General features: G+C 56.3%; 3 protein-coding genes across 3 annotated transcripts in view; 2 read left to right on the forward strand and 1 right to left on the reverse strand.

Moving 5' to 3' along the window:
• Window positions 1–11584, reverse strand: part of MMRN2 (multimerin 2) — a 15697-nt gene extending 4113 nt beyond the window's left edge. The window contains exons 1-6 of the mRNA XM_029919994.1: window positions 11384–11584; window positions 2293–2421; window positions 2094–2200; window positions 1915–1995; window positions 1033–1185; window positions 7–865 (exon numbers count right to left, since the gene is read on the reverse strand). Coding sequence (XP_029775854.1) covers window positions 7–865; window positions 1033–1185; window positions 1915–1995; window positions 2094–2200; window positions 2293–2421; window positions 11384–11547 — 1493 coding nt within the window. The 5' untranslated portion in view covers window positions 11548–11584. The remainder of the gene's footprint in view (window positions 1–6; window positions 866–1032; window positions 1186–1914; window positions 1996–2093; window positions 2201–2292; window positions 2422–11383) is intronic.
• A 1017-nt stretch (window positions 11585–12601) lies between these two features.
• SNCG (synuclein gamma) lies at window positions 12602–17106 on the forward strand. Its single transcript, XM_029915805.1, has 5 exons — window positions 12602–12821; window positions 13632–13673; window positions 14002–14129; window positions 16491–16562; window positions 16804–17106. Exons 1-5 carry the CDS (start codon window positions 12701–12703, stop codon window positions 16822–16824), a joined length of 384 nt encoding a protein of 127 aa, XP_029771665.1. The 5' UTR covers window positions 12602–12700; the 3' UTR covers window positions 16825–17106.
• Window positions 17107–20645: 3539 nt separating this feature from the next.
• Window positions 20646–22928, forward strand: ADIRF (adipogenesis regulatory factor). Its single transcript, XM_029915806.1, has 3 exons — window positions 20646–20789; window positions 22494–22556; window positions 22744–22928. The coding sequence occupies exons 1-3, from the start codon at window positions 20729–20731 to the stop codon at window positions 22848–22850; spliced, it is 231 nt and encodes a 76-aa protein (XP_029771666.1). The 5' UTR covers window positions 20646–20728; the 3' UTR covers window positions 22851–22928.
• The last annotated feature ends 4518 nt before the right edge of the window (window positions 22929–27446 follow it).

Below are 27446 nucleotides of genomic sequence, written 5' to 3' on the forward strand. Positions count from 1 at the left end.
GGGAGCCGCGTGGCGACCTCGTCGAAGTAGAGCTTCCGGCAGTTGCAGTCCTTGACGTAGTTGATGAGGTCGGCGTTGGTGCCCTGCAGGTGCTGGATGGTGAGGTTGAGCTCCAGCAGCTGCCGCTCCAACGCCTCCTTATTCTCCTCCATGATCAGCGACTTCTCCATCAGGATCACCCGCAGCTCGCGCAGCGCCGTGTGGTTCACCTGCAGCTCCAGCAGCTGCTGTTCCAGCTGGCTGATCTGATCGAAGGTGTCGTCGGATTCCGAGTACAGCTCCTTGATCTCCAGCACGTGCTGCGCCAGGGTGGCCCGCATGTCCGCCAGGGTGCCGCGCACCTCCTCTTCCCTGAGGCTGGTGGCCACGTGCAGCGCCGAGAGGTTCCTCTGCAGCTGGCCCAGCCTGGCCTGCAGGCTCTCGGGTTCCGGCCTTGCCGCTGCCCCCGCCGACGCGGGGACCAGGCTGCCGTTGGCCCCCACAGGCGCCTGGGCCTTAAGGAACCTCTTCAACTTGGCGTCCACATCCGCGTGGACCTCGGAGAGGGACTGCTGCAGAGAGAGGTGCTGGGCGTGCATGCGGTCCTCCACGTCCTGCCGCAGCTGGCCCACTCTCTGGGCGTTGTCCTGCACCTTGGTCTCAAATTTGGCACCAAGCTCCTGGAAGTCAGCCCTGACCACGGTGCTCTCCTGGACCCCCCTGATGGCTTGCTGATTAGCCTCCACGTCAAGAGAGAGGTTTCTTATGGCCTGGGAGAGGCTGTGCAGGCTTTGATTGAAGCTCCTCCAAATGGGGCCAAAATGCACTCGCAGGAAGGCGTCCATGTGAGGCAGTAGCGCCTGCTCCAAGGATCCGCCAGAAAACACTGCAACAGAGACACGTTTTAATGCAAGCCCTGCAAGGAGCATTCACCCCTCCCCAGGCAGGGACCAGAGGGGGCTCCTCGGAGATATGGGCCCTCCTGCCCCGCCTTCCTCTCGTCCCCTTGGATACGAACAAGCTGCTGCTCAGCCCCTGGAGCCTGCCGCTCACCAGGCTCTGTCTGATTGGCCTCCATGGTTGCAGCTGTGAGGTTGCCTTCCAGGGCCTTCCACAGGCCCAGGAGGCTGTCTGCCGCCTGGTGAAGGTCATTCTGGAGATCCTCCTGCGGCACCATGGTGTTGCTGGTCTCCACATCCGGGTGGCCTGAAGACACACAAGGGATAAGTGTGGAGGTCTCACACCCCAGACATGGGCGGATCATGAGGTACAGAGAAGGAAATTTCCAGGTTCAACTAGAAATATCAGGGAGGAGTCCTGTGAGCAGGAGCTCAGAAGCCTTTAGCTCCATAAGGGGACATGCATGGCACCTGAGCCCTCATCTTCACCCACCCCCCCAGACAGGCCTGATCAATCACAGCACACTTTCGTCCTCAGCTGAGTGGACATGGCCTCTCACCAATCATTCTTGGCAGCCATTGTCTAAAGGTAGGGGTTCACCGCATGATGAAATTTATTTGCCACCCCAGCCATGGTCCAGCCTCAAAAGGCCTCACAACTGGTGCCCCTTGGTGGTTCTGTGCTGACTAGATACACCACGGCCGGCATGCCTTCCATGGCCTGGTTAGGAGGCATGTGGGAAAGCTTCTTCCAGGCCATGGGATCTTATACCCGTTCAAGGGGCAAGGAAGGTGCTGGATGAAGCTATCCTTCCCAAAAACGCGGTCAAGGTAAAGGGTGTGTGTGCTTAGCCAACAGGCAGTGACCGGCGGCCCTGGGGCCCCGGCCTCCTTGGTGTGGGCAGTAGGGTGATACACGGCTGTGGAGGGACCGCTGCTGAACCTGGGCATAGAGTTTTCCTGAAATGGCCTGGGCACGTGGGTCCTCTCTGCCTGCCGGCCTGCCCGTCCTGCACCTTCCGGGAAAGCCGCATACCGGGTTCAAAGCCGGCTGGCCCATCCCAAGGCTCCTGGAGGCCATCACCTGGATCTTCGGGCTCAAGGATCGCCGTGGGGTCTGCAGAGAGGAGGCAACAGATGTTGGCCCCGCACGTCAGAGGGGCTGCCTGACCTCTGGGCAGAGGTCGAAGGGGAGGGAGGCACAGGGAGCCCTACCGTGGTGCTGGCAGTCAGGGCCCGAAAAGCCTGGGCAGCACCTCCAGGCCACGGAGTTCAGAACCTTCTGCTTGACCTTGTACACCGGCTTGTGAGCCATGCTGTACCTGGGGAAAGAGGGCCGGCTCGGTGACTCCAGCGTGAGCCAGTGGAGGACTTGGGTGGATGGCCCACCTTGCCCCATCCTGCCCCCACTCACATGACTTTGACTTTCTGGCAATCCGGAGTCTCCTGTGGACATGGCTGCTGTGAGTGGACAAGGAATCGCTCCGTTTTGCAAGCAGCTATATAGGTGACCAGCCTAGACTTCTGGTAAGGGCACCAGTTACTGGAAAAACAAGCCAGCGGAGAGGGCTGCTGAGGGACACTCTGCTCTAATGTGACCCTTCCTAGATGCCAACAGTGGTGCGGGTGCCCCATCCCTACCTCCCCGCCCCACCCTATGCCTGGGATTCTAGAATCCATTAGCCTGAGAAGGGAGCGCTCTGCATTCTTCATCCCTCAGCTCCACAAACCCTGCCTGCAAGGGCACCTGCTCCGCCACTTCCGGGCGCCAGCACAGAGAGGCTGATGAGCACCCCAAAGTCACACAGAGCCAGCAAGGACTCTCACTGTTTCTCTTGGTGCCAGGAAAGCAGCATAGTGCTGCTGGGGCTGGAGAATCCTGGGTTCAGGTCCTTCGCACTCTGACTTGGAGTGAGGCACTCGGGGACTTTCCACTTCCCCATTTATCGGATGGAGCTCATAACCCCCTCCTCCAAATGGGCAGTGGGCGGCTGGATACTGAGTGCCGGGCTCCTGGCAGATGCTCAGGGAACACTGCTGCCCCGCCCCGTCACCACTCACATCTTTCTTCACCACAGCCCAGGCTGGAGAGAGGGCACCTGCTCCCTGGCCAGTCGCCATTCTGGCCATTATGGAAATGGACTTTCAAGCAACTGTGGGAGAAGGCAGCTGAACTGAACAGTCCCTTCTCTGGGGAAGATCCTACAGGATGGTTTGTTGGGGAGGGGGTCACATCCAGCATCCTGAACACCTGAGAGGGAGCCTCACCATCTATGCCCTTTACCAGTGTGTGTTGTTGCAAGTCCCAGGAGCAGAGGATGCTCATGACGCAGCCCCGGCTCACTGACTCGGTGGCAGGCTTGATGCCCTCGTAGATAGGTTAGAGGGTCCTTCCCCCCGCAATCAGCTCCCAGGACCAAGCTCTCCAGAGCTGCAAGCAGCAGTGACCTCCAGGGCTCAGTTCAGCTCAGCACCTCTTGGGTATTGGGTGCTGGGCTCAAGTTGAACAGCCCTCAGTGCCAATATGGCGGAGAAGACCTTCCCTCCAGGGGTCCCAGGCAATCTCAGATGGTGTGAAAGATACCAGAACCCAGGGGAGACTTTCAGAAGGAGGTGATAACTTGGCCCCAGAAACTGTGACTGAAGTGTGTGGCCCCACCGAGATGCAGAGGGTCGGGGCGGAGAAGGGGGTGCTGAGGTAAGGAGAAGCCAGACTCCGGAGGCCTTGAGCTCCCGCTGAGGAGCTGGACTGTGTCCTGAAGGCACAGAAAGTTGCAGAAGGGTTTGAGCAGGGAAGGAACATGAAAGAGCCACCTTGGTTCCTGGGTACAGAAATGCCAGGAAGAGACAGGTGTAAGTGGCTGCGTCACGGATCCAGGTGGGAGATCCTGGAACATTCCATGGGTGATGGTGGTGGATATGGAGAGAAGGAGCCACACTCATCAGATATTAGGAGTCAGGGCCTTGGAGATGGAGTGGCAGTCTGTTCTCTGGACCTGGTCTCTGTGCCAGGGCCACCAGGCATCACCACAGAGAGAGAAGGGGGTAGGCTTGAGGCTAATTGAGTGACCGCATCTGTTTTGAGGAGTGAGCATCCTCCTCCCCAAGCCTGATTTCCCAGTTGACTCCCAGAAGCCTCGCTTTTACCCTCTTGGCAACAAACTGAAAAATCCTGTCGGGAAAATGACCCCACTCAAGATCAAAGACCTAAAAACAGGGACATCAGGGGCTACCCCAGCGAAATAGCCCAGCAGAGTGCATCATGACAAAAGAGGTCAGAAAGACCCAACCACACGCCCAGTTTCCAATGGGCTTCTTAGTCTGTCTACTCTCAAGTGGGCAGATGTCCAAGATGACTCCTGAGAAAAATCTCTAATACAAAAGAAGGAGGTCAAAAATAAACAATAGGAAAAAAATTAACTTGGAGAAAATAAACACTGTGCAGAGAAGTCCCCAAATTTGTATTAATAGCCTGAGATCTGTAAGAGAAGTTACTTCATCCAAGAAACAAGAACCGGAAGCTATTAAAAATGGAAGAACATACAGGGTGGCTCTGTCCGGTAAGTGACTTCAGCTCAGGTCATGAGCTCACAGTTTGTGAGTTTGAGCCCCGAGTCGGGCTCTGTGCCGACAGCTCGGAGCCTGGAGCCTGCTTCGGATTCTGTGTGTGTCTCTCTCTGCCCCCCCCCCCCCCGCACTTGTACTCTGTCTCTCTCTCTCTCTCTCTCAAAAAATAAATAAACATTTAAAAAATTGTTAATGGAAGAACATACAGAGAATGAGAAGGACCCTTGGAAATTAAAAATATAACAGCAGAAATCCGAAAGAAATTTAATAAAAATGTTACAGGGTGAGTTAAAAAAATTTCCCCCAAAGAAAAGCAAAGGGTAAAAGAAAACAGGAGAGGAAAAGCTCAGAAAAGCAGAAGACCGGTGTGGGAAATCTGTGGGGAATGAGCTAGGAATTCTTTGAGCTTGCACGGATGGGTTAACGAAGCAGAAAGAAATAGAACGCCTCAGGGTGAACACAACCAAGATTAGGTAAACAAGGCAAAGTGCCCCCAGCATAGAACAAATGTATAGGAATAGGAAACCTCAGGATGAAAGCATCCAAGAATAGTAAACAAGATTAGCTATGCAGGGTGGAAACACCCCCCCAATTTAGTACAATAGCAGAAAGCTGCTTTCACAGGAAGGAAGGCTCAAAATAGGTAAACAGGGCTGTAGACTGCAACAGGGTGAAGTTGCCCAGAGCGAAGCTGATTAGCAGAGGGACGGTGCCTGGTTGACCCTGAGGCAGCAGGCTCTGTGTCTTGTCGCCTAAGCAAGCTAAGATAAACAGACACCGTTCCATTATGCCTGCCGTAAACAAGCATCTGTTTTGTATGGACCCAAACCCCTAACACTGCTTATCTTCAAAACTCCCTTCCCCTTACACCCATGAGTTCATGTTCACGCGTTCATTGTCTCTTTGTCCATGTCCATCACTCTTGTATGACTTCTGATCCTAATAAAAACGGAGCAAGGACCCTTCCTCGGGGCTCTTGTCTCCTCCTGGACATTAGCCTCTCTCGCATTTTAATCCTGCATCTGCTCTCTTGCTGGACAAGAGGCAACTCCAGACCCAAAGTCTACGACAGAAATCCAACATCTAACAGGAGTTCCAGAAAGAGAACAGAAGGAGGAAATCGTTTATGAAAAAACTCAAATATTACAGAAATAAAGGACTTGAATTTTCAGATGCAAAGGGCCCACTAATTACCCACAAGGTGATGAAAATAAACTCACATCATCATGAAATTTTAGAACTCTGGGAATGAAGATAATTTTATACTTTCTGGGGAGAAAATGAACACACACACGCATCAGCAATTATAATGGCCTTGAGCCTCTCAACACCAATGCTGGAAACTAGAACACACTGGAGAACTATCTTCAAAATATAAAGGGACGGGGCACCTGGGTGGCTCAGTCAGTTAAGCATCTGACTTTGGCCCAGGTCATGAGCCCATGCTCTGTGGGTTCGAGCCCTGCATCGGGCTCTGTGCTGACAGGCTGGAGCCTGAAGTCTGCTTCGGATTCTGTGTCTCCCTCTCTCTGCCCTTTCTCTGCTTGCACTCTGTCTCTCTGTCTCCCAAAAATAAAGAAACATTAAAAACAATTTTTTAAAGATTTCAAAAATCTTTTGTAGGAAAAATTATTTCCAATTTAGAATCCTATACTAAGCCTAACTATCAATCAAAGTGAAGAGAGCAAGAATAAAGACATTTTCAACACACCAGGTTTCAAAACATTGCCCCCTCCCCCAGGACCCCTTCCCTAGAAGCTACCAGAGCAGTGGTTTGCAACCCTGCCATTAAATCTTCACATCAAAACCATTGTGTGGCACTTTCAAAGGAAGAGCCTCTGAGCTCTACTCCAGGTCAATGAAGCAAGATTCTCTGGGACTGTGGCCTGGGCATCAACATTTTAAAGCTCTCCGGGTCATGCTAAGTCACATCCCAAAACGAGGTACCACTGAGTCCCACCGACACAAGCCAGGGTACCAAGAAAGAGGAAAGCAGTGCATCAGGAGACAGGAATTCCATCAGAGAATTGGGGGGAAAGGAGTCCCCAGGAAGACGGGGCAGGCGAGCCCAGGTCAGTGACGGGCAGTGGGTGCAGGACCAGCGTCCAGACTGGAGCACAGCTAGAGCTCTGAGACTGGTAACGCCAAGAACACGCAGGTGGCCAAACACCCAAACACCTGACACGGATGGAAGGGGAGAGCAGGTGTGGACAAACTAGCCAAGAGTTTGGGATCGAGTAGTGACAGAGACACAGGAAACTAAGCAAAAGTAACCAAAAAATGGACACAGTTGTTTGCTCCAGAGGAGACCAAAAGTACGAAGTGTCTCCACTCTGAATAGCATACAGTCACATGAATGTAATCACTCAAAATGACAATATGGGAGGATGATGGATAGGCAATGTGTGAGTGTGTGTGTGTGCATCTGTACATAGGTGTGCTCTTGCACACCTATGCATACATGTTGGGTTTGGGGTATGGAGTGGCAGTGAGAGCTGAATCACGGATAATGCTACTTCCCAAAGAAGCAGAAACATATTAGAGACACAGAGACAAGCACCGAAGAGATCGCCTAAATAGTTGAACATTATTGCCTGTGGGAACCAGTGAGGGCAGGGGCTTCTGATCATCTCAAGCTTTCTAGAAGGTTTGATTCTAACCAGAAGGTCACACAGGTTTCCTGCAAAGGGATGGATAGTAGGTATTTCACACCAGACTGACTGCCTAATCTGTAGCATCCAGTGCAAAATAAAAATACGGGACAACAATAGAGATTAAACCAAGTGGGGCCCCTCTGTGGGTGCGGCCTGTGGGACAGCTCAGGTCACATGCCCATGGAGCTGGCCCTGACTGTAAGCAAAGAATGTTAGAATGTTCACTCAACACTGGGGGGCATGGGGGGGAGAGACCTCGAAATGGCTGGGCCCAGAGTTCAGAGGCCATGGATGAGATGGCCACCTTCACAGACTGTTCCAAGACCAGAAACTCCAGTCCCCACCCCCACCCCCACCCTGGGGTCCCTGGAAATTCTGCAGCTTGGGCTCAGGCCTGGCGAAAAGTGCTCCTTAAATCAATGGTTCTCAGCAGGAGGTGAAGTGACTTTCACCCCCAGGTATATCTGTCAACCTCTGGAGACCTAAAGGTGGTCACCACTGGGAGAGGGGAGGAGCAACTGGTATCTAGTGGGTGGAGACCAAGATGCTGCTAAACACCCCGTATGTGAGCAGAACAGCCGGGCACCCCCACAGCCAAGAATTAGCCAGCCCCGAATGCCGACAGTGCCGAGGCTGAGAAACAGCCACTGAAAACAAAGTTCCATTGGTTGCTCTGAACTGCTGCCGACGGTCCAGAAGGCCTGTGCCCCCGCGTGCTGGGTCTGGTCCAGCCTGCCAGGGAGTGACTGGGACTTTCCACCTCGAGCTCCTGGAACCGGAAGCGGTGCTGTCCACCCTTCCTGCCCAGGAACTTTCTCTCCGGACCTGCCCAAACCTCAGGCTCCAGCCATTCTCCCTGCCCACGCTCCCCCTCCCTTGGCAGCCCAACCCCCTTGGCACAGTACAGGCCCCTGGCCCAGAAGCCCTGGGAACATTCCTGACCTTTGCTTTGGTTTCCTCCAGCTCCTGGCAGCTTCAGGCTGGCCCTCTGTGCCCGAGCCCCCAGCCAGGCTCGTTTAGGCGCCCATTGTTCTCGCTGCCTCCTGGTCTCAGGCCTGGGCGCTCCCTGCACCCTCATCCCCTGGGGCAGGCTGAGTTTGGGTCACCCTGGGCCTCTGACACGGCCCCCCGCTGACCCCTTGCCCCAGTCAGGAGAGTGTCCGCTGACCCCTTTGGAGCTTTTAATGGGAGCTGGGAAGCCTGGGCCCTCCTCCCCTCCCCCTTCCTTGACTCAGGGGTGACTTTGAGCAAGGCCCTTCCCCCTACTCCTGGAAATGTGAAGATTCCCACTTCCGGCCCCTCCCTGGGGGCAAAGGGAGGGGCTATGTGGTAGGCAAGCTAGCCTCTAGCAGGGAAAGGGCTGTTAGCTGGAGCTTTCTGAATTATGGATGTGCTGTTGCCACTGTCCCCTGAGACACTTAAATGCCAGTAAAACCCACCTCTGACTGCCCCTTAAGTCCTTAAGGCTTTCTGGGGAAGGAGGGTGTGTTCTCGGCATCCTTGCTTTCTGAGGCCCGGAATGCAGCCATGAATATGACCACTCAAGGGGAGAATTTTGCAGGGTTTTGTCTCGGAAAGGGACTTTGACAGAGGTGACTGAGGCCACTCAGTGTCCAGGGTGGGAGTTCCCTGGGTATGCTCGGGGCCTTGTGCTCTGACAATAGGAACAGGTGCAGGAGGCACAGCCATGGCAGTGACAGGTGGCCTGGGCTCCACCCTGCTCCTGTGTGACCTCCAGCCATATGCTTGACTCCTCTGGGCTACGAGCTCTAAGCTGCAAAAAATCACAAATGCTATCCACTTGTGCATGGGTGAAGAGAAGCTGATGCTGGTGGCCAGGGCCAGCGGGGCTGCTAGGAGCAATCTCTCCTACATCACCACCATCTCGGGGGACACAGGGCAGAGGAGGCCCGGTGGATGAGGGCCCCTGCTCTGACTTGACATTTGGCTCTGTGGCCCTGGGTGGCATCCCCATCCCTCTGAGGCTCACAGCATGTAAAGCGGAGAGAGCAGAGCTGTCGTGACAATGTAGAGACGGGGATCCTTGCCCAGGGCTCAGCTTGGTCCTCACTACAGGCTCAGTCCTGCAGGGGGAGCAAGTGCTGGCTCTGAGAAGCCCATGTCCTAAATTGCTTAGTCCCACTCCCACCAAAACCAGGGAGCATCCAGAGACCCTTCTCCCCACAGAGTCCAAATACACAGGTGGCTGGGGGACCCAGGGCTGAGAGGAGCACTCAACCACGTCCTGCCTCCACCCTGGGACCTGGCACTCGGCACCCAACTGTTCTGTCCAAACTTCTCTTTGCAAAGGGTCTAATCTAGGCCCATATCCGAGGCCTAGAATGGCCCTGCAGCTCCAGAAACAGGTGTGGGGGCAAAGGCAGGGCAGGAGGCACCTCCAGAAACAGGTGTGGGGGGCCCAGGGTCCAGCAGTCTTGTCGATGATGGTGCGAGGGCCCCGCCTCCCCTCCCCCTGCTGCAGGAGGGAGGCTGGAGCAGCATTTCCGCCTGTCCCTTCACAGAGCACAGGAAGCAATCAGCCCGAGGAAGCTGAACATTTCCTTCCTTTCACACCAGACCCTCTGGAAGCCTTGACAACCTGGGCTGGGCCCGTGGGGACCGCTGCTTCTGGGTGATGGAAGTAGACCCAGCAGGCCTGCTGGGACTCCCTGGATTCCCCTGGGACCTGGATGTTCTTGGGCAGGGGCTCCCTTCTACATAGATTGGTACATGCTGCACACACACTGGGACCACCCAGGGAAAGGAGGGGCGCAGCCCATGAGTCTCTCCCCACAGCCAATGCGGTAGGGAGAAAAAAGGGTGTCTCCTACCTCCTACTGATCCACCTAGGACCCTGAGCCTCCCTTTTATCAAAAGGAAGCAGGCCCCAAAGAAAGGAGCTTTGGGGAGGTTTGGTTCTTGGACCTGAAATCAGGCTTGGGTAGCTGGATCCCCCCACCAAGAATCACCTGCTCCACCCAGCCCTGAGCCGACCTGGTGGCAGGGCAGAAATGGGGTCCCTCCTCCCCACTTGGCCAGCCTCTCCCTCACTGAGAGTCGGTGTGCACTTGCTTATTATTCTTTCCTCTCCATGGCCAAATCCACTTTCAGGAAAGTGTCCAACAGACACTCACCTTGAAGTGTCAGAGCTTATAGGACGACTGTCCCAGGCAGATTCATTCCATAAACTGATGTGACAGTGCATCTCAGGGAGCCAAATGGAAGACTCTGGGTGGGTGTAAATTGACCCCTTTCACCCTCCAAATCCATGTATAAATCCCCTCACCAAAGCTGGTGTGTGTGTGTGTGTGGTCGGAGGCACGGTGGGCATGATAGTGCCTCTGGAGGTCAGGGCTGCCTTTGAGTGCTCAGGAGCCAGAACATGAGCTCTGAAGTCAGACTTAGATCCTGGTCCTGGATCCCCTTAGCTGTCATGGGTCAGGTGTTCAGTCTCTCTTAGCCGTGGGTTCCTCCTCTGTAACCCGGGCTGTTGGGAGGATTAACCGAGGTAACACCTCGCAGAGTGCCTAGCCCCAAGGTGGACCCTGAAGGCTCCTGCTGCTCTGACTGGAGCACCCTGAGGAGGAACTCACACGTCCAGCACCTTATCAGCAGGGGCACCTGAGTCTGGACAAATAACAGACTGGAAAATGGTGTCCTGGCTCAGTCACAAGGCCATTCCACCTATTTCCAGGGGGCCACAGAACTCACTGGACGCTGTGGCTTCTCTTTGTTCTGGAAATAGGGCAGAGTGCCCTGTCTGCTCACTGCCTGCCTCTCAGGGCTGGGCTGAGGATGACACCGTCCTCCTGGGCACTTGGATAAAAATCCAGTCCCCAGGAGCATCTGTCTTCTATCACTTATGCCAGGCCAGCCTCACTTAGGCTCACCTGTCAGTTGACTTACTTCAAAGAAGGGGAGCCACTGCCAGACCAGCTGGAAACTTCTGGAACTACTGCCCCTTATCACACCATGCTAAGTGTTTGATGGCAAGAAAGGCGCTTGCCCGACCTCCAGGTTGCCCCCTGTCGTGGGCCAAGTGAAAAGCTTCCTGTTGTCCTTAGTCTGGGCCCTGGGGTGCCCAGCCTGGCCCTGGAGGGGTGATGGCCTCCTAAAGGAAGCCTGGTGCCAAAGCCTCATTCAGCCTCACAGTTGACCCCAGCAGGTGCATAAAATTAGGTCATTTCACAGATGGATAACTGAGGTCCCAAGAGACCCTGTTCTGGCTGAGCTGGGACTCAGATCCTTTACCACGACCTCCCCCAAGATCGAAGTCCTCCTTACCGTCTGTTGGGGTCCCTGCCGATGTCCTCAGCCTCTGCCCTCCAGAAGGCAGGCGGCCTTGGGCTGTGTGGATCAGAGAACCTGTTACCTGAAGCCTGGGCGCAAGCCCCCAGCAGTCCCCAGCCTAGGGGCCCCCCGAGACCAAGCAGCAGTGTCAGGATCATCTTGGCCACGGGACAGGCTCAGCCGCAGCAAATGACTCCACACACTGCCGGTGATGTTGACGTCGTCTTCAAGTTAAGCCTCAGAAGGAAAAGAAAGCACAGGGACAACAAAGAGAGGAAGTGGCCTGGGCCGGCCCACCCGGTGAGCCTCGTCCGGCCCCCCAGCTACCTCCCTGCAGAGGCAGCCAACAACTCAGACCGGTTCCTGTGCCTCTCTAAGAGGACTCAGGTCAGGGACGCTGGAGGTGTGCAACACATGGGGGGTGGAGCGGGGGTGGGGTGGCCGCACCAAACGTGTCCCCATAGGAGTCAGGAGAAGAATGCAAGCATTGAGGTGGGTCTGCCGGAAGTGGTCAGCCTGGTCTCAGGGAACCGCTGTCCATCCATCTGGTGGCCAGGAAGTGAGGGGCTCTTGGTGCCTACTCAGCGCCTTTCACTTCTGTGCTGTGGGAGCCAGCAGGTGGGCGGAGACTCAGAGAGGGACAGCTGTCCTAGGGTCACACAGTGCTAGCCAGAGGCCAGGGCCCTGGGAGGCCCTTTGTGTGCTCCTCTGCCCCAGTTCCCCCACTGCCCTTGATGCCCTTGATGGAGCCTTGGGACGTGGGGGCACCCATGAAGCTAGTGAGTTGCCAGGCAGGCCGGGCTAGTCTGGGAAGTCCTACATGGCCCTGCCCCCACCCCCCTACCTTAGATATTGGTAGCAAAGGTGCCTCCCAGGCCTGACCACCTCTGTCCCAGATGTATACAGATACGATAGTCCCAAGCCTGAGAGCACTCAGCCAGCGTGGCTAGGTGGGTGGGGCAAGGCAGCGAATGAATGAGGGACAGTGATGGATCTGGATGTGTCCAGCCCCCTGTAGCCCCTCCCCAGAGGGCAGGGGGCAGGAGGGAGGGGCTGGGCAGCAGGGCCCCAGGGGAGCCGAACCCCACTACCCAGCCCCCAGAGAAGGTGAGGACGGGCCTCCCCCCTCCCCTACCCCGCCCTCCTGGCCCGCTGGCTGAGCTCCCACCAGCCAGCCGCCGCCGCATCATCAATATTTCATGGGCGTCAATAAGAGGCAGCGGCAGCAGCGGGACAGCGGCTGCAGCAGCATTCTCGCCAGCTCTAGCCACAGCTCACTGGAAGAGTCAGGCTCCAGCACTGCCCACTACCATGGACGTCTTCAAGAAGGGCTTCTCCATTGCTAAGGAGGGTGTGGTGGGCGCCGTGGAGAAGACCAAGCAGGGGGTGACGGAAGCGGCTGAGAAGACCAAGGAGGGGGTCATGTATGTGGGTGAGTCTGGGGGAAGCAGGGTGTGGCAGGGCATGGCAGCTGGGAGGCCGGAGGTGGGGGTGCCCAGTTACCCCGGGTCAACCTCCTTCCCCAGACCCAGGGAGGCATTTTGGGTGGGGATGAGGTCCTGGCCATTGAGTCAAGGTCTCCATGCCCTGGATCATCCCCATCCCCTTGCATACCACGCCCCACACCCCCCAGGGTCTGCTTTGACCTCCTCAGGGCTCCAAGGTCTCTGAAGCAGAACAGCAAGAGGGGCAAGCAGCCTTCAGACACACTTGTTTGCACACACGCACACACATAAGTGCACAGATGCTGACCAGTGTCTCCCACCCAGCATCCCCTCCAGGCCCTTGCACTCAGATGAGAAGCCAGCTTGAGCCTAGAATCTCTGGGCTGAGCAGGCAGGTGGCAGCGGCCAAGCCGCGGGTCCCCACCCTGTTTAGAGGAGCAGGGGAGAGGAGCCTGAGCCCCATGTCCTGTGCTGCTGCACCCCTCTCAGCCCCTCGGAAGCTGGTGACTCAGCTCCGTCCTGCTGCTGATTCCAAGGTCCAGGCCACACCCAGGTGGGCCTGGACCCTACCTTGGGCCTGGTCTCTCTCATCCCCCAGTCCTGTCCTATCTGCTTCCCATCTGCCCCCTTCCTCCAGACACAGCAGGAAGTGGCCTTTGAAGGGACTGCCGGTCCCCAGACACCACTTCTCCCCCTACCAATCCCACAGCTTGTTCAGCTGCTCTGTGTGTGTGTGTCCTGACCACCCCGCTCCCCACACCAGGAAGAGTGGGCTGACGCCTCCATTTCCTCCCCAGGAGCCAAGACCAAGGAGAATGTTGTGCAGAGTGTGACCTCAGGTAAGGAGCCGAGGACCAGGGGACATGGGGTTGGGACCTCCAGGGACCTCAACCTGGTCCTGAAGCCTCAAGCCCAGGGTCTTCCTACCCCCCAACAGGAAGCCTAAGCCGTACGTGTACATGAGGTTAGACCCAGGGTGGGGTATACCGCCATTCCCCACCTCCCAGCATCAGGGCTTCTCTGGAGTCAGAGAAAGGGGCAGTCCAGGGTCTCCAGTAGAGCCAGAGTTCTGAGTGCCCTGAAAGAGGGGCTGCTCAGCCTGACTTGGGCAGGCCAGGCCCGGACAAGGAGGGCTCAGGACCATGGCCAGCCTGGGTCTTCTTGCAGTGGCTGAGAAGACCAAGGAGCAGGCCAACGCTGTGAGTGAGGCTGTGGTCACCAGCGTCAACACAGTGGCCGTCAAGACGGTGGAGGAGGCGGAGAACATCGCCATCACTTCTGGAGTGGTTCGAAAGGTGAGATCCAGTCCTGGCCCCGGCTCTTGGGGCCCAGAGAGGCTAGCGGAGAAGAAGGCATTATTGCCCATGACATGTAGGGAAGCTGACACTTAGGGGGCCCATGGTCGTTGCTGGGTTTTTCTCACTCCCCATTAACACCTAGAATCCTCATAATTCCTCTCGTGAGGGGGGCACTTTGGGGCCCAAGAGGAAAATGAGGCTCAAAGCCACGTCCTCTTGATGCTCAGCATTTGGGAGGTGCCACATTGCACTAGTGAAAGCAGGGTGCTGCGGGCCTCACGTGATGACAGGCGGCCTCCTGGGCAGAAGACACCAGGCTGGAGCTGCCAAGTCACTGCCCATCAGCCTGGTGTCTGACCTCCCTCCAGGGCCTGGTGGGGGGAGCAGGGAAACAGCGCCCCCTCGTGACAAGGCAGTGCAAGGCCCGACCCCGCCCTCCACTTCTGTGCACATGCAAGTGTGTGTGCCCATGGGCTGCCAGGTGCAGAGGGCACAGCGCAGTTGGGCGCTCTTAGGAGGTGGTGGCCTGCTAGGTGAGCTATTCTAGCACCCACTACAAAGCAGGCTCTGCTTGAAGCATTGTACACTTATTAACTCATTTAATCAGCATAGAATCTGCAGAGACAGGGTGTGGGAATGAGGCCCGGACTGGTTAAGTGACGTGCCCAAGGTCCTGAGGCTAGTCCTGCAGGCCTGCAGTTCCCAGGGCAGCCTGGCTGCGGGGCTCATGCTCGGAGAGATTCTGCATAAATGTGAGGTAGCAGTGGGAGCCTCGTTTATATGGGGGCCAGGCACAGGCCGCTCTGAGGCACCCGGGAATGAGGATCCCTGCTTCAGGGAGTGGGTGGGAGGAAGGGGAGGCAGCACCTAGACATGCAAGTTTAGGGCCAGTACAGGGTTTCCAGGTCTTTGGAGCTGGCAAAGGGTCCATCTGCTCATTCCCAACTCTGCCCCTCGCCGGCTGTATGACCTTGGGAAGCTATTCAGCCCCTTGGCACCTCCATTACCTCGCCTGCAGCAAGGGAGGGGGTGACTGTACCCATTTCGCTATGACGTTGTGTGATCATGTGGGGAAATGGCCTCCGTGAAACTGTTACACCTGGATCATGGTGTGCACCCAGTGGAGGCAGGGGGCTACACCATCATCATCTGCACCTCTGGGCAGGACCCATAGGTGCTCAGGAGAGAAAAGGAGGCCCTGGGGTGTGCTTAGGCTGCCACAGGGCCTTTTAGAGGGAGCCTAGGCACTCCTTTCTCGCCTTGAAGGAAGGCTGGTAAGCCCATGGAGCCACCCCAGGGCCTGGGGTGGGAGTGGCTGCCCCAAGGAGACATTTCTGGTGACACCCAGAAACCAGCCACCACTCTGCCTTCAGTGAACCGTGGAAGGATGCGGCATTGCCTGTCTGACAGCCCTTTCATTCCCATGGCCTCATGCACCTGCCTTGAGGCAGCAGGGCTAGGCCTGGGGCCACCCACTTCTTGCCTGGAAAGCTGTCCCTACTGTGGCTGACACAGTTCAATGCCTGTTTAAGCCCCAGTCCACCAAGGATGTCCCAGAGGTAGCATGGAGATGGCAGGATCCTCCAGAGGTTGGTGCTAAGGCTGGGATCCAGGCTGACCACCCAGTCTGGCCCTCCCCACAGCTGTCACTTGAGTATACCTCCCCTCCAGGGGGCAGGTCACCTTAGGCAAGTGTCTGACTGGGGGTAAGGGAGTAGGAGACAGGAAGTGGGGAGGATTATACAATGCCTGCTGGCTCCAACCAGACCAGCTTGATCCCAGAGCCCATCCAGGAGGCAGGGAGAGAGAACACTGCTGTTAAGGATAGGGTTGGGCCTGGAGCAAGCCAAACCTGATCCCCACAAGCCCCATTGCTTTGAGCTGTGAGGCCTTGAGCTGGATATGTGGCCTCCCTGACCTCAGTATGCAGTATGCACAGTATAAACACCCCCTCCTCCTAGGGCTATTTGGGGTCTCAATAGGACAAGAAGGTGTGAGTGTGTGATTCAGGGACACTGAGGGTAGGGTCAGGCCTAGGGCTTCCCCACCTCACTCCACCCCACCCCACCAGTCCTCCTCCAAAAGAAGGCCTGATCATGGACCACCCAGAGACTCCACATTAGTTTAGGGGTGTGCAAAGCTGGGTTCCAGGATACATGGTGCCCCGGAGGCCTTGGCATTACCGTGGGCCCTTACACGAGGCTCTGTCACTCCTCTGGTCAGTCTGATGATGACACACCACATAGAGCAAGGTGATGAAGGCCTGTGCTTGTCTTTGAGGCCTGGGGGGATGAGCCCTGGGTGCAGAGAAGCTGGGGCCTCTGCACCCTCCACACGGTCCCACATCCCCCCTCCCAGGAGGACCTGGAGCATCCGGCTCCCCCGCAGGAGGACAAGGCGACCAAAGTGGAAGAGGAAGTGGCCGAGGAGGTAGGTGATGGGCTCCCAGAGCACAGACGGCCCTTGGGCAGGCCTGCTTCCCTCCCAGGGTCCCAGAGCCCTCAGGGCAGCCTTGTGACCTTCTGCGGCCCCCTCAGCCCAGAAGGGAGGTCCCCTTATCAATGGCTTCTCAGGGTGGAGGGACATAGATGACTCCCAGCCCCCACCCACTCCGGGTGGCCACTGAAGGTGGGGGCCTGGAGCTGCGTGTGAAGGTCACTCTCTCTCCCAGGCCAAGAGTGGAGGAGACTAGAGGGATGCAAGTCAGCCATGGAGGAGGAAGAGCCCCCTGCCTTGGAGCCCCTCCCCACCCGGCGTGCTGGTTGTCCAGCCCTGGAGTGTGACCTGGGTTGCCTATGTTCCCGCACCCACACCTGGCCACCCACGGGGCCTGTCCTCCTAAGCTGCCTTCACCTCCCTCACCTCCCTCTGTCACTCCCTCTGCCCTCTGGTCTTTCTGACCCCACAGATGCTGTTGTGAATTTTTGTTTTTAATGATTCCAAATAAAAGTCAAGTCCTCACCCCTGGCCATAACATGCCCGTGCTTCCGTTCTGTGCTGCCTCATTCAGGAAGAAGTCTCCTGACCCCCTCAATGCCCCCCTGACCCCCCCCACCAAGAACAGGAGCTGGGCCAGCCTGCTGGTGGGTCTGGGAAGCAGTTCTGGGGCCAAGTACCCTCTCAGCATACCCTGGGCATTTCAGGAACCTTCTGACACAGGCACTGCCTTCAGGGACCCCACGCCATTGCCTGTGGCTCCCCCAGACAACCTAACATCCCTCCCCGAAACAGATGGTACCTCAAAGATGTGAAGTGCAAACCCAAAGCAAGACCTCTTTGAGTCCTCAGCATAGAAGTTCATGACCCCACGGCTCTTTCAGCCTGGCCCCACCCAGCTGCAAGCTCCCACCAAGTCCTGTCAAGTACCTTTAGAAAAAAGGGCAGCAGAGATGCAGGAGAGTAAACCTCCACCCCGAAAGTAGTAAAAGTGAGCTCCTCCCAGTCCTGAGCACTTTTAGTAATTTAATCCTCAGAATGAACCGTGGGTGTAACACCAGTGTTCCTGACAATGAACTGAGGAACAGAGAGGTTAAATAACTTGCCCAAGGGAATAGAGACTAGGGAATTCCTGGGCTGAGCAGAAGGCAAGGTGGCCTGGCTCCAGAGCCACCCCGTTAATGCCCATGTTCTGCTCCAGCCACCTTGCCTGAGTGGACTCGGGTGCTGATGGCCTATGTTTCAATAACCTGGGGACAGGCTGGTAGGTGTCCTACAAGAAGGGCTATTAGCATCATGCCCTGGGGGCTTGTTCAGAGGCAGCTGGGCGATTGCATCCACTTTGACCCCCACACAGTTTGGGCTCAGAGCATCTAAGTGACTTGCCCCGAGCCTCCAGCCTTGGGTGTCAGAACCAGAGCTGGAGTCCACACCCTAATGCAGACACCGCCAGAGACCACAGCACTTTCCCATACTGCCTCAGGGGTGGAGAAGCTGGAGTCCCAGGCAGCGCTGGGGGCTGGGAACCCAGCTGAGCTATGGGCACCAAGGGCACCCACTGCTGAGAGGAAGAGAGGAGCAGGAGGCTGCGGGTCCCCCAGGCCCCCAAACCCTACCATGGGAGGGAAGGGTCTGGAAGAGGCTCAGGGCAGTCAGGGGTTTCACTGCTCCCAGACCCAGATGCAGGCACACAAACAGGTCTGTGCGTGCCCAGGAGGAATCCGTCTGGGGCCTGGGTGTGCCTGAGAGCTCTTTGGACTGTAAAGGAAAGAGAAGAGGAGCCAGCCCAATAAGGTGTCCGGGGGAAGAGGACACCTAGACCCAGCCCCTCCGGACAGTGCATCTCCAGGCTCCCGGTGTCCTTTGCCTCAGCTGAAGGAGCCTGGGAGGGTCCCTGCTGTTTGACTTCCACCCTACACACATACGCAGGGCCCGTTCCTGGGATCATTTGCCGAACTCCTAGATTTACCTGGTCCAGGAAGCCTGTTCCCTACCCCACCACAGCTGCAGTGCTCTTCGCCTTAAAACCCCATGTTAAGTGCTCCCTGCTCTCGGGGCCGCACATGACTTCTCTAGAGGAGCAACTGATCTCTCCCTACCCCTCTCCTCACTTGAGAAGCCCCAGGTGAACTGCCAGGCGAACTGGGCTGAGTGTTGGGCATCCTTCGGCTCATTTAAATCATCACCATAGCACTCTGAGGAGATTGTTACAATCGTCCCCCTCCCCATCAAGGATGGGGACACCGAAGCCCAGAGAGATGGACTTGCCCTAAGGGGGATTTGAACCCAAGAGGTCTGACTGCAGTGCCTGCTGCTTTAGAGCCACTAGCTGTCTTTGTTATCACCTGCTTGGCCCAGGCTGTGCCTCCCAGTCTTATTCTTGCCCACTGGGACCAGGATCAGCATCGAATAGCTTTAACAGCCATTGAGGAGCTAACTGCTGCAGCAAAAAGACCCTTCTGGCCAAAGATACTGATGCTACTGGTGGGAATTCAAGAGGGCAGAGGCTAGGCCGGTCTCCCAGGAGTCCCCCAGGCAGCAGTCTGGCTTCTGCAGTGCCTTTATGCTCTGGGCTTGGCCATGCTAAAGGCCAGGAAGAGCGGGGAGTGGTAGTGGCTGGGTTCCTCGGGGCTTGGTGTCCCCTCCCCCCTTCTGATCTCAGCTCCTGCCACTTCTGCTTGCCCAGGGTTGACCTTATCTCCATTAATCTATTCTCATTGTGTGTGCGCATGCCTCCAGACATCCCACACCACAGCTGCTGCTCCCAGGTTTATACCCCCTGCCTCTCCTTAGCATCCCACCCTTCCCAGTCCCTCCCCAACTGTTAGAGGCAGGGCATGCATAGCGGAGTGGACCTGGGTAAGTGAGGCCTCCCCGGGGCTCTGGAATAGGGAAGGCTCCCTCAGAGGTGCAGAGACAGGCCCAGAGGGGAAGAATCAGAGGACAGGCTTTAAAGAGAGGGTCCTGATCCGGCACCCACTCCAGAAATAGTGTGCAGCGGAGGCCTCCAGGCACCACAGGCGGGCTCCAGAATGGGAGAATGCGGGGTGGGTTGGAGGCCTTACATGCACACTTGAGTGTGCATTTTGCTGTCTTTGGGATCCCTGGTTCCCCCACTGATGCCCAGATGCCTAGCTCTGGCTCCCAGCGCCCCCAGGTGCCACCACCTCCTCCATGCACTCCATCCTGGGAAGAGCAAACTGAGCAGTCTGAGGCTTGGCCACCTGCGTCTTCGCTGTGTGGACTGGGGTACATCCCTGACCTCTCTGAGTCTTGCCTCCTGCCTAGCTCGTTGGGCTTTGGTGACCGAAGATTGCGATCTCCTTGCCTGGGCTGGGCGCACCGGAAGGCAGCTCCTTCCGTTGTTCCCCCTCCACTTCGGACTGTTTCCTCCCCCAGGGGCACTTGCCAGTGACTCCCTCTGTGCGAGGGACTTACTCCACCCTCTCCGTTCTGAGCCTGACTGGCGCCCCTGGCGGCGGGACAGAGGGTCACTCCAGCGTACAGGCCGAGTGTGTGGGGAGAGCCGGCCTGGCAGTTCTCAGGGCCCCAAGGTTTACAGCCCACCCACGTGGATTTGAGTCCCTGCCATTTGAGGTCACGAACTCATTTCACTAAGTTGTTGTAAAGATTATACAAGAGGCCGAAAAGCCTTAGGGCAGCGCCTGGCACAAGGTAAATGCTCAATAAAAGGCAGCTGCTATTATTGTCAATTCCAGCCTTCAGATTCTAACCTGGCGTCTAACCTGGCGCTGACCCAGCACCCACCGGATCCTCAGGGTCAGGGACAAGGGGTTGGGGCAATGGGGAGATGGGAAGTGTGTGGGCTCCCCTTCCACTCCTGCCCCTCCGTGGACCCCTGATGCAGTCCTCCTGCAGCCCCTTGCCCCTCCTCGGACCCCTTGGACGCCTTCCCACGACTGCCCGTCGGAGGCCAGGATGTGTTTTCCCGCCGGGTGGAGGCTGGAGCAGGGCCCAGTCAGTCCCCGGGGCTGATCTGCTGGGAAACGCCCCGCGCCCCCCTCTTCCCCGCCCCGCGCGGGGCGGGACAGCCCTTGGGCGCCTTAAAAACCAGAGCTGGAGCTCCGGTCGCAGCCAAGGTGAACAGGATCCAACTTCGCTGCAGTTACCCTTGACGACCTCGCAGACCCCCCGCAGCCATGGCCAGCAAGGGCTTGCAGGACCTGAAGCAGCAAGTGCAGGGGGCGGCCCAGGAAGCAGGTGAGGACAGAGCGCGACCTGGGGCACTTGCAGGGACTCACGGAGGCAGAAGCCTGGAGTTACGCATCCCAAAAGTCGGTGGGCGGCTCCGGGTGGGGAGGGCCCTCCCTTGAGATGCAAGGACCCGCAGGACGCCCACCCCGCCCAGCCCAAGGGATGATGCCTTGAGGGAGGTGGGGAAACAGCGGTGCTCAAGGTGTTCGGCCGATTTGGGCATTGCCAGGAGCCACTATAAACAGGCTTCGCAGGCGGGACCGGCCCCACCCAGACAATGAGGGGCCCCACCTCGGTCCTTAGGGGAGGGTGAAGGCCAAGGAGAGAATGCACTCCGCACCTAGCGCACCCTGAGATCCATCTCTGCGCGCTGGGGTCTCAGAAGCTCACTGGACTGGATGAGACTGTAGAAGGGGCACCTCCCACCACAATCCGGTTTTCCTTTGAGTTCCCTTACCTCCCCCTTCTTCCCAAAAAATAATTATTTCCTTCTAAGTCCTCACCCAGAGGGCCTTCCCACTCCCACCCCCAGAAGGTAGGTCCCCAGTCTTGTTTCTCCGCCTCCAGCTCTTTCCTCCTGGGACCTGAGATTCCACAACTGGGGGCAGGAGGTAGGGTGGACTGGGGTTAGGGAATGTGTGGAGACCCCTGGGCCCACCAGCTGAGGGTCTTCCAGTCCCAGCTCAGCCTCCCCTGGGACTCCAGCTCCCAGTCTGTCTGGCACATGTCCCAATGAACAGGTAACACCCACACTAATCCCCTCCTTCACCAGTGCCCCAGGGAATGCCCACCGTTGCTCCTCTGAAACTAAAATGCTACCAGAAAGCTTGTCTACAAGACCTTTCCTTCTGGGCCACACTTTCCCCATCTGTAAATTGGATGCAAAACTCCTTCTCTGTGGCCCCTGCTGGTTCTGTCATTTGAGGACCCACAGGAGCCTCTGTGAGCCACAGCCCCCAGGCCTGCCTGACCCCCTTACAGCCCCTTGGCCCAGGGTCTGAGTAAAAGCAGGTTCCTTTCTGTTCAGCTGCAAGGACAAGTCAGGTCCCTGGAGGCTGGAGCCACCTGTCTGCTCACCCAGCAAGTGGGACCCACTTGAGCCCCTGGAAGTCCTGTTCACCATAGGCACAAACTCTGGTCCAGGGGAGATGGCCTGACCTTGGAAGGGTTGTCTCCTTTCTGGACTTCATTTCCTAATGCCTTAAGTTCCCTGCCCACAGAGGCACAAGCATCATTGCTTATGTGCCTTCCAGGGAGAGGCACAGGACAGTAGTGGTGGTGACAGGGCCTTGTAAGGGTGCCCCCTCCCCCACCGCCCCCTGCACTGGAGGTGGAAATTCAGGCATCTGGGTCAGGCTTCTTGGGGAGAAATTGTGAAAGAGGGACAGGGTTCTTCCTGGGCATGCCCAGGAGCAGCCACAGCCCAGACGCGGGCTCCAGCCTCTGCAATCCTGGAGACAAGAGAGAAGCAGGCCAGAGGGGGAGGAGTCTAGAGTTATAAATAAACACGAACACTCCAGAGGCAAGGAAAGGGCCCCTGTGCCTCATTGGCACAGGACTTTTTTTGTCAAAGGACTTTACCTTGATGGCATTTGTCCCTTGGGCCTGTAGGACACACTACCCTGGAGAACAGATAGGGGTGGCAGGGGTGGGGTCCCTGTAGTCAGCAGTGTCTCAAGAGGAGCTTAGAGCCACATCTCTCTGTTCCAGTGACTGCAGCAGGAGCATCGGCTCAGCAAGTGGTGGACCAGGCCACGGAAGCGGGGCAGAAAGGTCTGGCGGGACTGGTGGGCAGGAGGATGGGCAGCCCCATCACACTCCCCACCCTATTCAGCCCTCACCCAGACACACTTTCTCCTCTGAAGCCCCTCTGCCCTCATTGCTTCCTGGGGATGGCTAACCCTAGAGGACTCTGGTTCCCAGGGCCTGGCCCTCACTGCTTTCTCCTTTCCTTCCCCAGCCATGGACCAGGTGGTAAAGTCCACCCAGGAAACCATCGACAAGACTGCTAACCAGGCCTCTGAGACTTTCTCAGGTTTCGGGAAAAAATTCGGCCTCATAAAATGAGACATGGGTGACTGTCTTCCAGCTCCTGGGCTTTGGCAGGCCCTTGACCTGCTGCCTTATTAAAGTACATGTTCCTACCGCCTGTCTACTTCATGCCTCCCCACATGCCAGGCCCAGTCCTCTCTCTACCCCACCCTGCACCGTGTGCAGAAACCCAGCCTTGACACCCAGAGTTCTGGTATTCCAAATTCGGAAACTCAGACGGACTGTCCAAGAATGCTTTTCCCATGGTCGCAACCGCAAAGCTAGACGCCCCCTTATCCGAAGTTCAATGCGATATGTGCGCCTCCCGCTCGGTTCAGGAGCCACCGGTCCCCGTTCCCAAATCTCTCCTTCACGTCCAGGAACCCCGCCCCTCTTAGGAGGGGGTACTCGGTCCCCTAGATGCTCGAGGAGCTCAACTCAGGGCGGGGACGAGGGGCTCCAAGGGCTGGGGCTTCAGGAACTTCTCTCCGCTAGCTGCGCCTGCAGGCTGCGGGCACCAGAGCATCCCCAGGCCGAGAGCCTGCGAGGACATCAGGTGGAGGGAGCTCTCGGCGACGATGCAGAGTCGCAGGAGCAGGACTTAAAGGCCTCGCCGCACCCCGTCCCCGCTCGCGGGGTGTTTGTGTGCCGGCTCCACCCAGCGGTGAGTCACCGGGCAGGACCGAGAAGGCTAGGACAAGCCGGGAGCAGCCGCACCCTGCGGCTGGACTTGGGCGGGTTCCCAGCTGCAGCCGCGAGTAGCCCCGCCCACGACACGCCCCCTGGGGGAGGAACAGAGGCGCAGGGGAGGGTGCACGTGGGCGTGCAGTGGGAGACCGGGCAGTGTGTGCGTGTGCTCACGCGACCCCTCCCGCGGGCACCCCTACCCACTCGGATGTGCCAGGACTTTCTGTTCCAGGATAGAGGCTGGCCCTTTCGTGCCGCAGGGTCCCTACAGGGACTAGACTTCCTGAAAACTTAGTTCCCCCCACCCCAGCACGTGTCCACGCACGCGACAGCAGCGCGGGTACGCCCCGCTGCTGGGTGACTCACAGTTGCCACAGGATAAGGCCCGGCCCTGACGCCCGGCGCTGCACCCCCCCTCCATCCGGACCCCCTGCCACATCACGGCTGGTGACGCGCTTTCTCCCTTTCCCCACCTCCGAGCCTTTGCACACGTTATTCCCTCCACCAGTGAGGATCTTATTCTTTCTGGACGAGCACGTACGTAGCCAAGATATTTCCATTCAAAGATATTGATTACACGTCCCAATTCTGAGCAGATAAGAGGGAAAAGAGCATTCTCCCCTCACGCATTGACTCAAGGCCGGCTTCGTGGGAGGCCTCGCGCAACCCGCCAGGGAGCAGTGTCGTCGTGTGCACCCTGCCGCCCCCAAGCCCGGGTCTCCCTGTGGGTGCAGCTCTGCTTCAGCGACCTTGCTCTTCTCCAATCTGAGAACCTTCCAAAGCAGCCACAGGTCTTCTTCCCCTCCCGGTCAGCGTCTCCCATCCGTCCCCCGGGGCCAAACCAGGTTTCATCCTTGTTTCCTTGTTGCTGACTGTACCCGAAAGAAGGCCTCGCCTAATCTGCAAAATGGGCCAAGGCTGCGCCCTCTGGCCCAAAGAGAAGGTCCTCAAAGAGACATCTGGGTATTGGGGGGGGGGCACTTCCAGCATCTCCAGGGGCGCCTGCCTCCAGGAGTGGATACCAGGGTCAGGGGAGACCATCGGGGTGGGGTGCACAGCTTGGGGGAGACCCACTGGGCTGGGGTGGCAGAGCCCTCACATATTTTTTGGTGTGAGTCCTTCCCCTGGTGACTTAGAGAGAATTCCCAATCCCGCTTCTTCCTGAGCTTCCCAGGAGATTGCCTTAGGGATGGGTGTGGGGCCCAGCTCTGGCCAAGGGGAAGGGAGGTCACATCTGAGGGCCTGGGAGCTTCTAGGAAATATTCTCCATCCAAAAAAAAAAAAGCAAGACAAAGGAAGAAACAGTCCTTCTTCCACTGGACATTTTTGTGGCTGGAAATGATGCTTAGAACTGTGCCAGCCACGGGTAACCACCAGAGGAACAAGCCTAAGGAAAAGCCAACTTGGCGATGAGGGCAGAGCAGAAATACAGAAAGAACCTGGGTCCCAAGTTACTTTATTCAGTCACTAAATTAACCAGTCCATCAGCCTGCCTGCTAGTGAGAGAATGCAGTTTCCCTCATTGTGTGAGCCGCTGTGAATTAGCTTTTCTAAGGAGACCCTTGCAGGATGCTTCTCTGTGATAGTTTTCTGTGGGGCTACAACCAAGTCCCTTCTACTGATGAGTGCAGGCCCAGTGCCTAGAGTCGGTGCTCTGGCAACATCCGCTACAGAACACAGGCATGACTTCCTTTGGTTCTCCTACCAGGTAACAATGAGTTTGCATGTTGTCAGATTCACCATGGGTGCCATCTCTTTGGTGCAGCCCCTTCCACACCCCTGCTGCCCTGTGCACCATGCAAATGCCTGTTTTCTCCGTGCGTGCCTCGATTCTCCCCAACATTGTGAACCATGGGAGTGGGGGCAGGGCCATGCTGGACTTGGTTTTGCTGCATGTCTGGGACACAGCGCACGCAGCACCAGGGGAGCCCATGGGAGCCTATAGGAGCCCAGGCCTTTCTCCATGAGGGCATGAAGCTAGTTGAGCTGAGAAGGAGAAATCTGTGGCTACTCTACCTGTCAGGTCTCAGTCAAGGATCCAAAGATCAGTTCTTCCATTAGCAGTTCCCTCCAAATGATTCCTGATTCTGCGGATTCCACTTCCTCACCTAGCTAAACACAAGGTCACAACATTACATTTTGGTTCCACTTGACTTCTCAGCTCTGATTACTGTTGAATTACAAATTATATAAGAGACAAGGAGCAAAGTTTTCTACTTTCCACTTTCAACCCTCTCTTTTGGTTATTTGTCTCATTTCTAGTTTCTACTTTTTGAAAGCATTTACATTCCTCTGCCCTGAGCCACACCTTTGTTTTGTCTTAGATCTGCAACTGAAAATACTACAAGCTCTCTGCCATTCCTGTTGCTAAAATATTTTTTGCTATCTGTTAGTTGGCTGGAGTTAGTCTTCTAGAAGTTTCCTCATGGCATCTGGGTGGCTCAGTTGGTTAAGTGTCTGACTTTGGTTCAAGTCATGATTTCACGGTCCATGAGTTTAAGCCCTGCGTCGGGCTGTGTACTGACAGCTCAGAACCTGGAACCTGCTTCGGATTCTGTGTCTCCCTCTCTCTCTGCCCCTCCTCTGCTCCTACTCTACCTATCTCTCTCAAAATAAACAAACATTACAAAAAAATAGAAGTTCCTCAAGAATAAAATAATTTACAGATGGACTAGGAATACTTATGGGGTCTGAGCTCATAATTATTATACCTTGGCCCCTTAGGTTATTGCAATGTGTCCATTAAGATTCATTGGACACAATGAATGAAAAAGGATTCTATTTTTGTGTTTGGCATTTAACATTTAAAAAAATTTTAATGCTTATTTTAGAGAGAGAGAAGGAGGGAGGAAGAGGGAGGGGCAGAGAGAAAGGGAGACACAGAATCTGAAGCAGGTTCCAGGCTCTGAGCTGTCAGCAGAGTCCGAGGGAGGGACTCGAACTCATGAACCACGAGATCATGACCTGAGCCAAAGTCAGATGCTCAACCGACTGAGTCGCCCAGGCATTTTCTATTTTAAAAATGTTAAAAAGTTAAAATAAAAACTTTATTATTATTATTTAAATAATTTTAATTTATTTAGTTAAAATTGACTAAATTTAGCTAAATATGCTAATGTTAATTCTCTGCTTCTGATCACTGTGTTGTGGTTATGTGAGATGTGAAGAACACAGGAAAACAATATTACTTTTGCAACTCAATTAACTCTGAGTTGGAAGAGAAACTACCCTATTAAAGCCCTTGTATTCGTGACATTGGAGGCTGTCAGGAATCCACGAAGTTCGAAGTTCGGGAGACTAATTTGACAATAAACTACTTAAAAAAAAAAAAGGAATCCACGAAGTTCAGATCTGAAGTGGCATTTCCCAGTGGGGGTCTTGGGGGTCGGGTGGGGCCAAGGGATTCACCCAGGCTCCTTAGGAGTCTGCCCTTTATTCATGTAAGTGTTGGACTCAGCTGTGTAGCCGTGACCCCTCTGCCTCTTAGAACCAAACTGACTTCAAGAAGATTCTACAGGCAGCCTCCTCTTTTCCCAGTTGCAGCCTCCACAGGGTTTAGCCCTTCTTTCTTCAAAGTCTCTCTTCTCTCCTAGAAGGTGGTGCTCTTCCATCTGGCTCCTCTGGAGTTCCTTGGGCATTTCCTGCTTCTTCCTTCACCTCCTCAGGTCTTAGTTCTGTCTCAAAGAGTTCTCATTTAACACCTGAGACCCCCCACCTCTGGGTCCCTCCCCATCCCATGCTCTTCTGCACTTGCCTTCCTGCTCCCACCTGCTCCTGGATTTGCATGGTTTCCCAGTCTCCTAGTTTCTCAGATGAGAAATCAGATGGGTGTGTGTTGGTGGTGGGCTGCTTTCCTCCTTCTCCCACCCCCCTCCTCCTCCATTTGGTTTCAAGAAGGAGAATTGGGACTATTTACAATTAAGCTGCTGCCCTGTTACCTCCAGA

The sequence above is a fragment of the Suricata suricatta genome, chromosome 2 (genome assembly GCF_006229205.1).
Source record: "Suricata suricatta isolate VVHF042 chromosome 2, meerkat_22Aug2017_6uvM2_HiC, whole genome shotgun sequence".
Lineage (NCBI taxonomy): Eukaryota > Metazoa > Chordata > Mammalia > Carnivora > Herpestidae > Suricata > Suricata suricatta.

Excerpts from the sequence above, each read along its gene's own strand:
- ADIRF (XM_029915806.1), top strand. The coding sequence starts at position 20,729 with ATGGCCAGCAAGGGCTTGCAGGACCTGAAGCAGCAAGTGCAGGGGGCG. Across the intron at positions 20,790-22,493 it reads GGGGGCGGCCCAGGAAGCAG|TGACTGCAGCAGGAGCATCG; the intron begins GTGAGGACAGAG and ends TCTCTGTTCCAG. Across the intron at positions 22,557-22,743 it reads CACGGAAGCGGGGCAGAAAG|CCATGGACCAGGTGGTAAAG; the intron begins GTCTGGCGGGAC and ends TTCCTTCCCCAG.
- SNCG (XM_029915805.1), top strand. The coding sequence starts at position 12,701 with ATGGACGTCTTCAAGAAGGGCTTCTCCATTGCTAAGGAGGGTGTGGTG. Across the intron at positions 13,674-14,001 it reads TGTGCAGAGTGTGACCTCAG|TGGCTGAGAAGACCAAGGAG; the intron begins GTAAGGAGCCGA and ends GTCTTCTTGCAG. Across the intron at positions 16,563-16,803 it reads AAGAGGAAGTGGCCGAGGAG|GCCAAGAGTGGAGGAGACTA; the intron begins GTAGGTGATGGG and ends TCTCTCTCCCAG.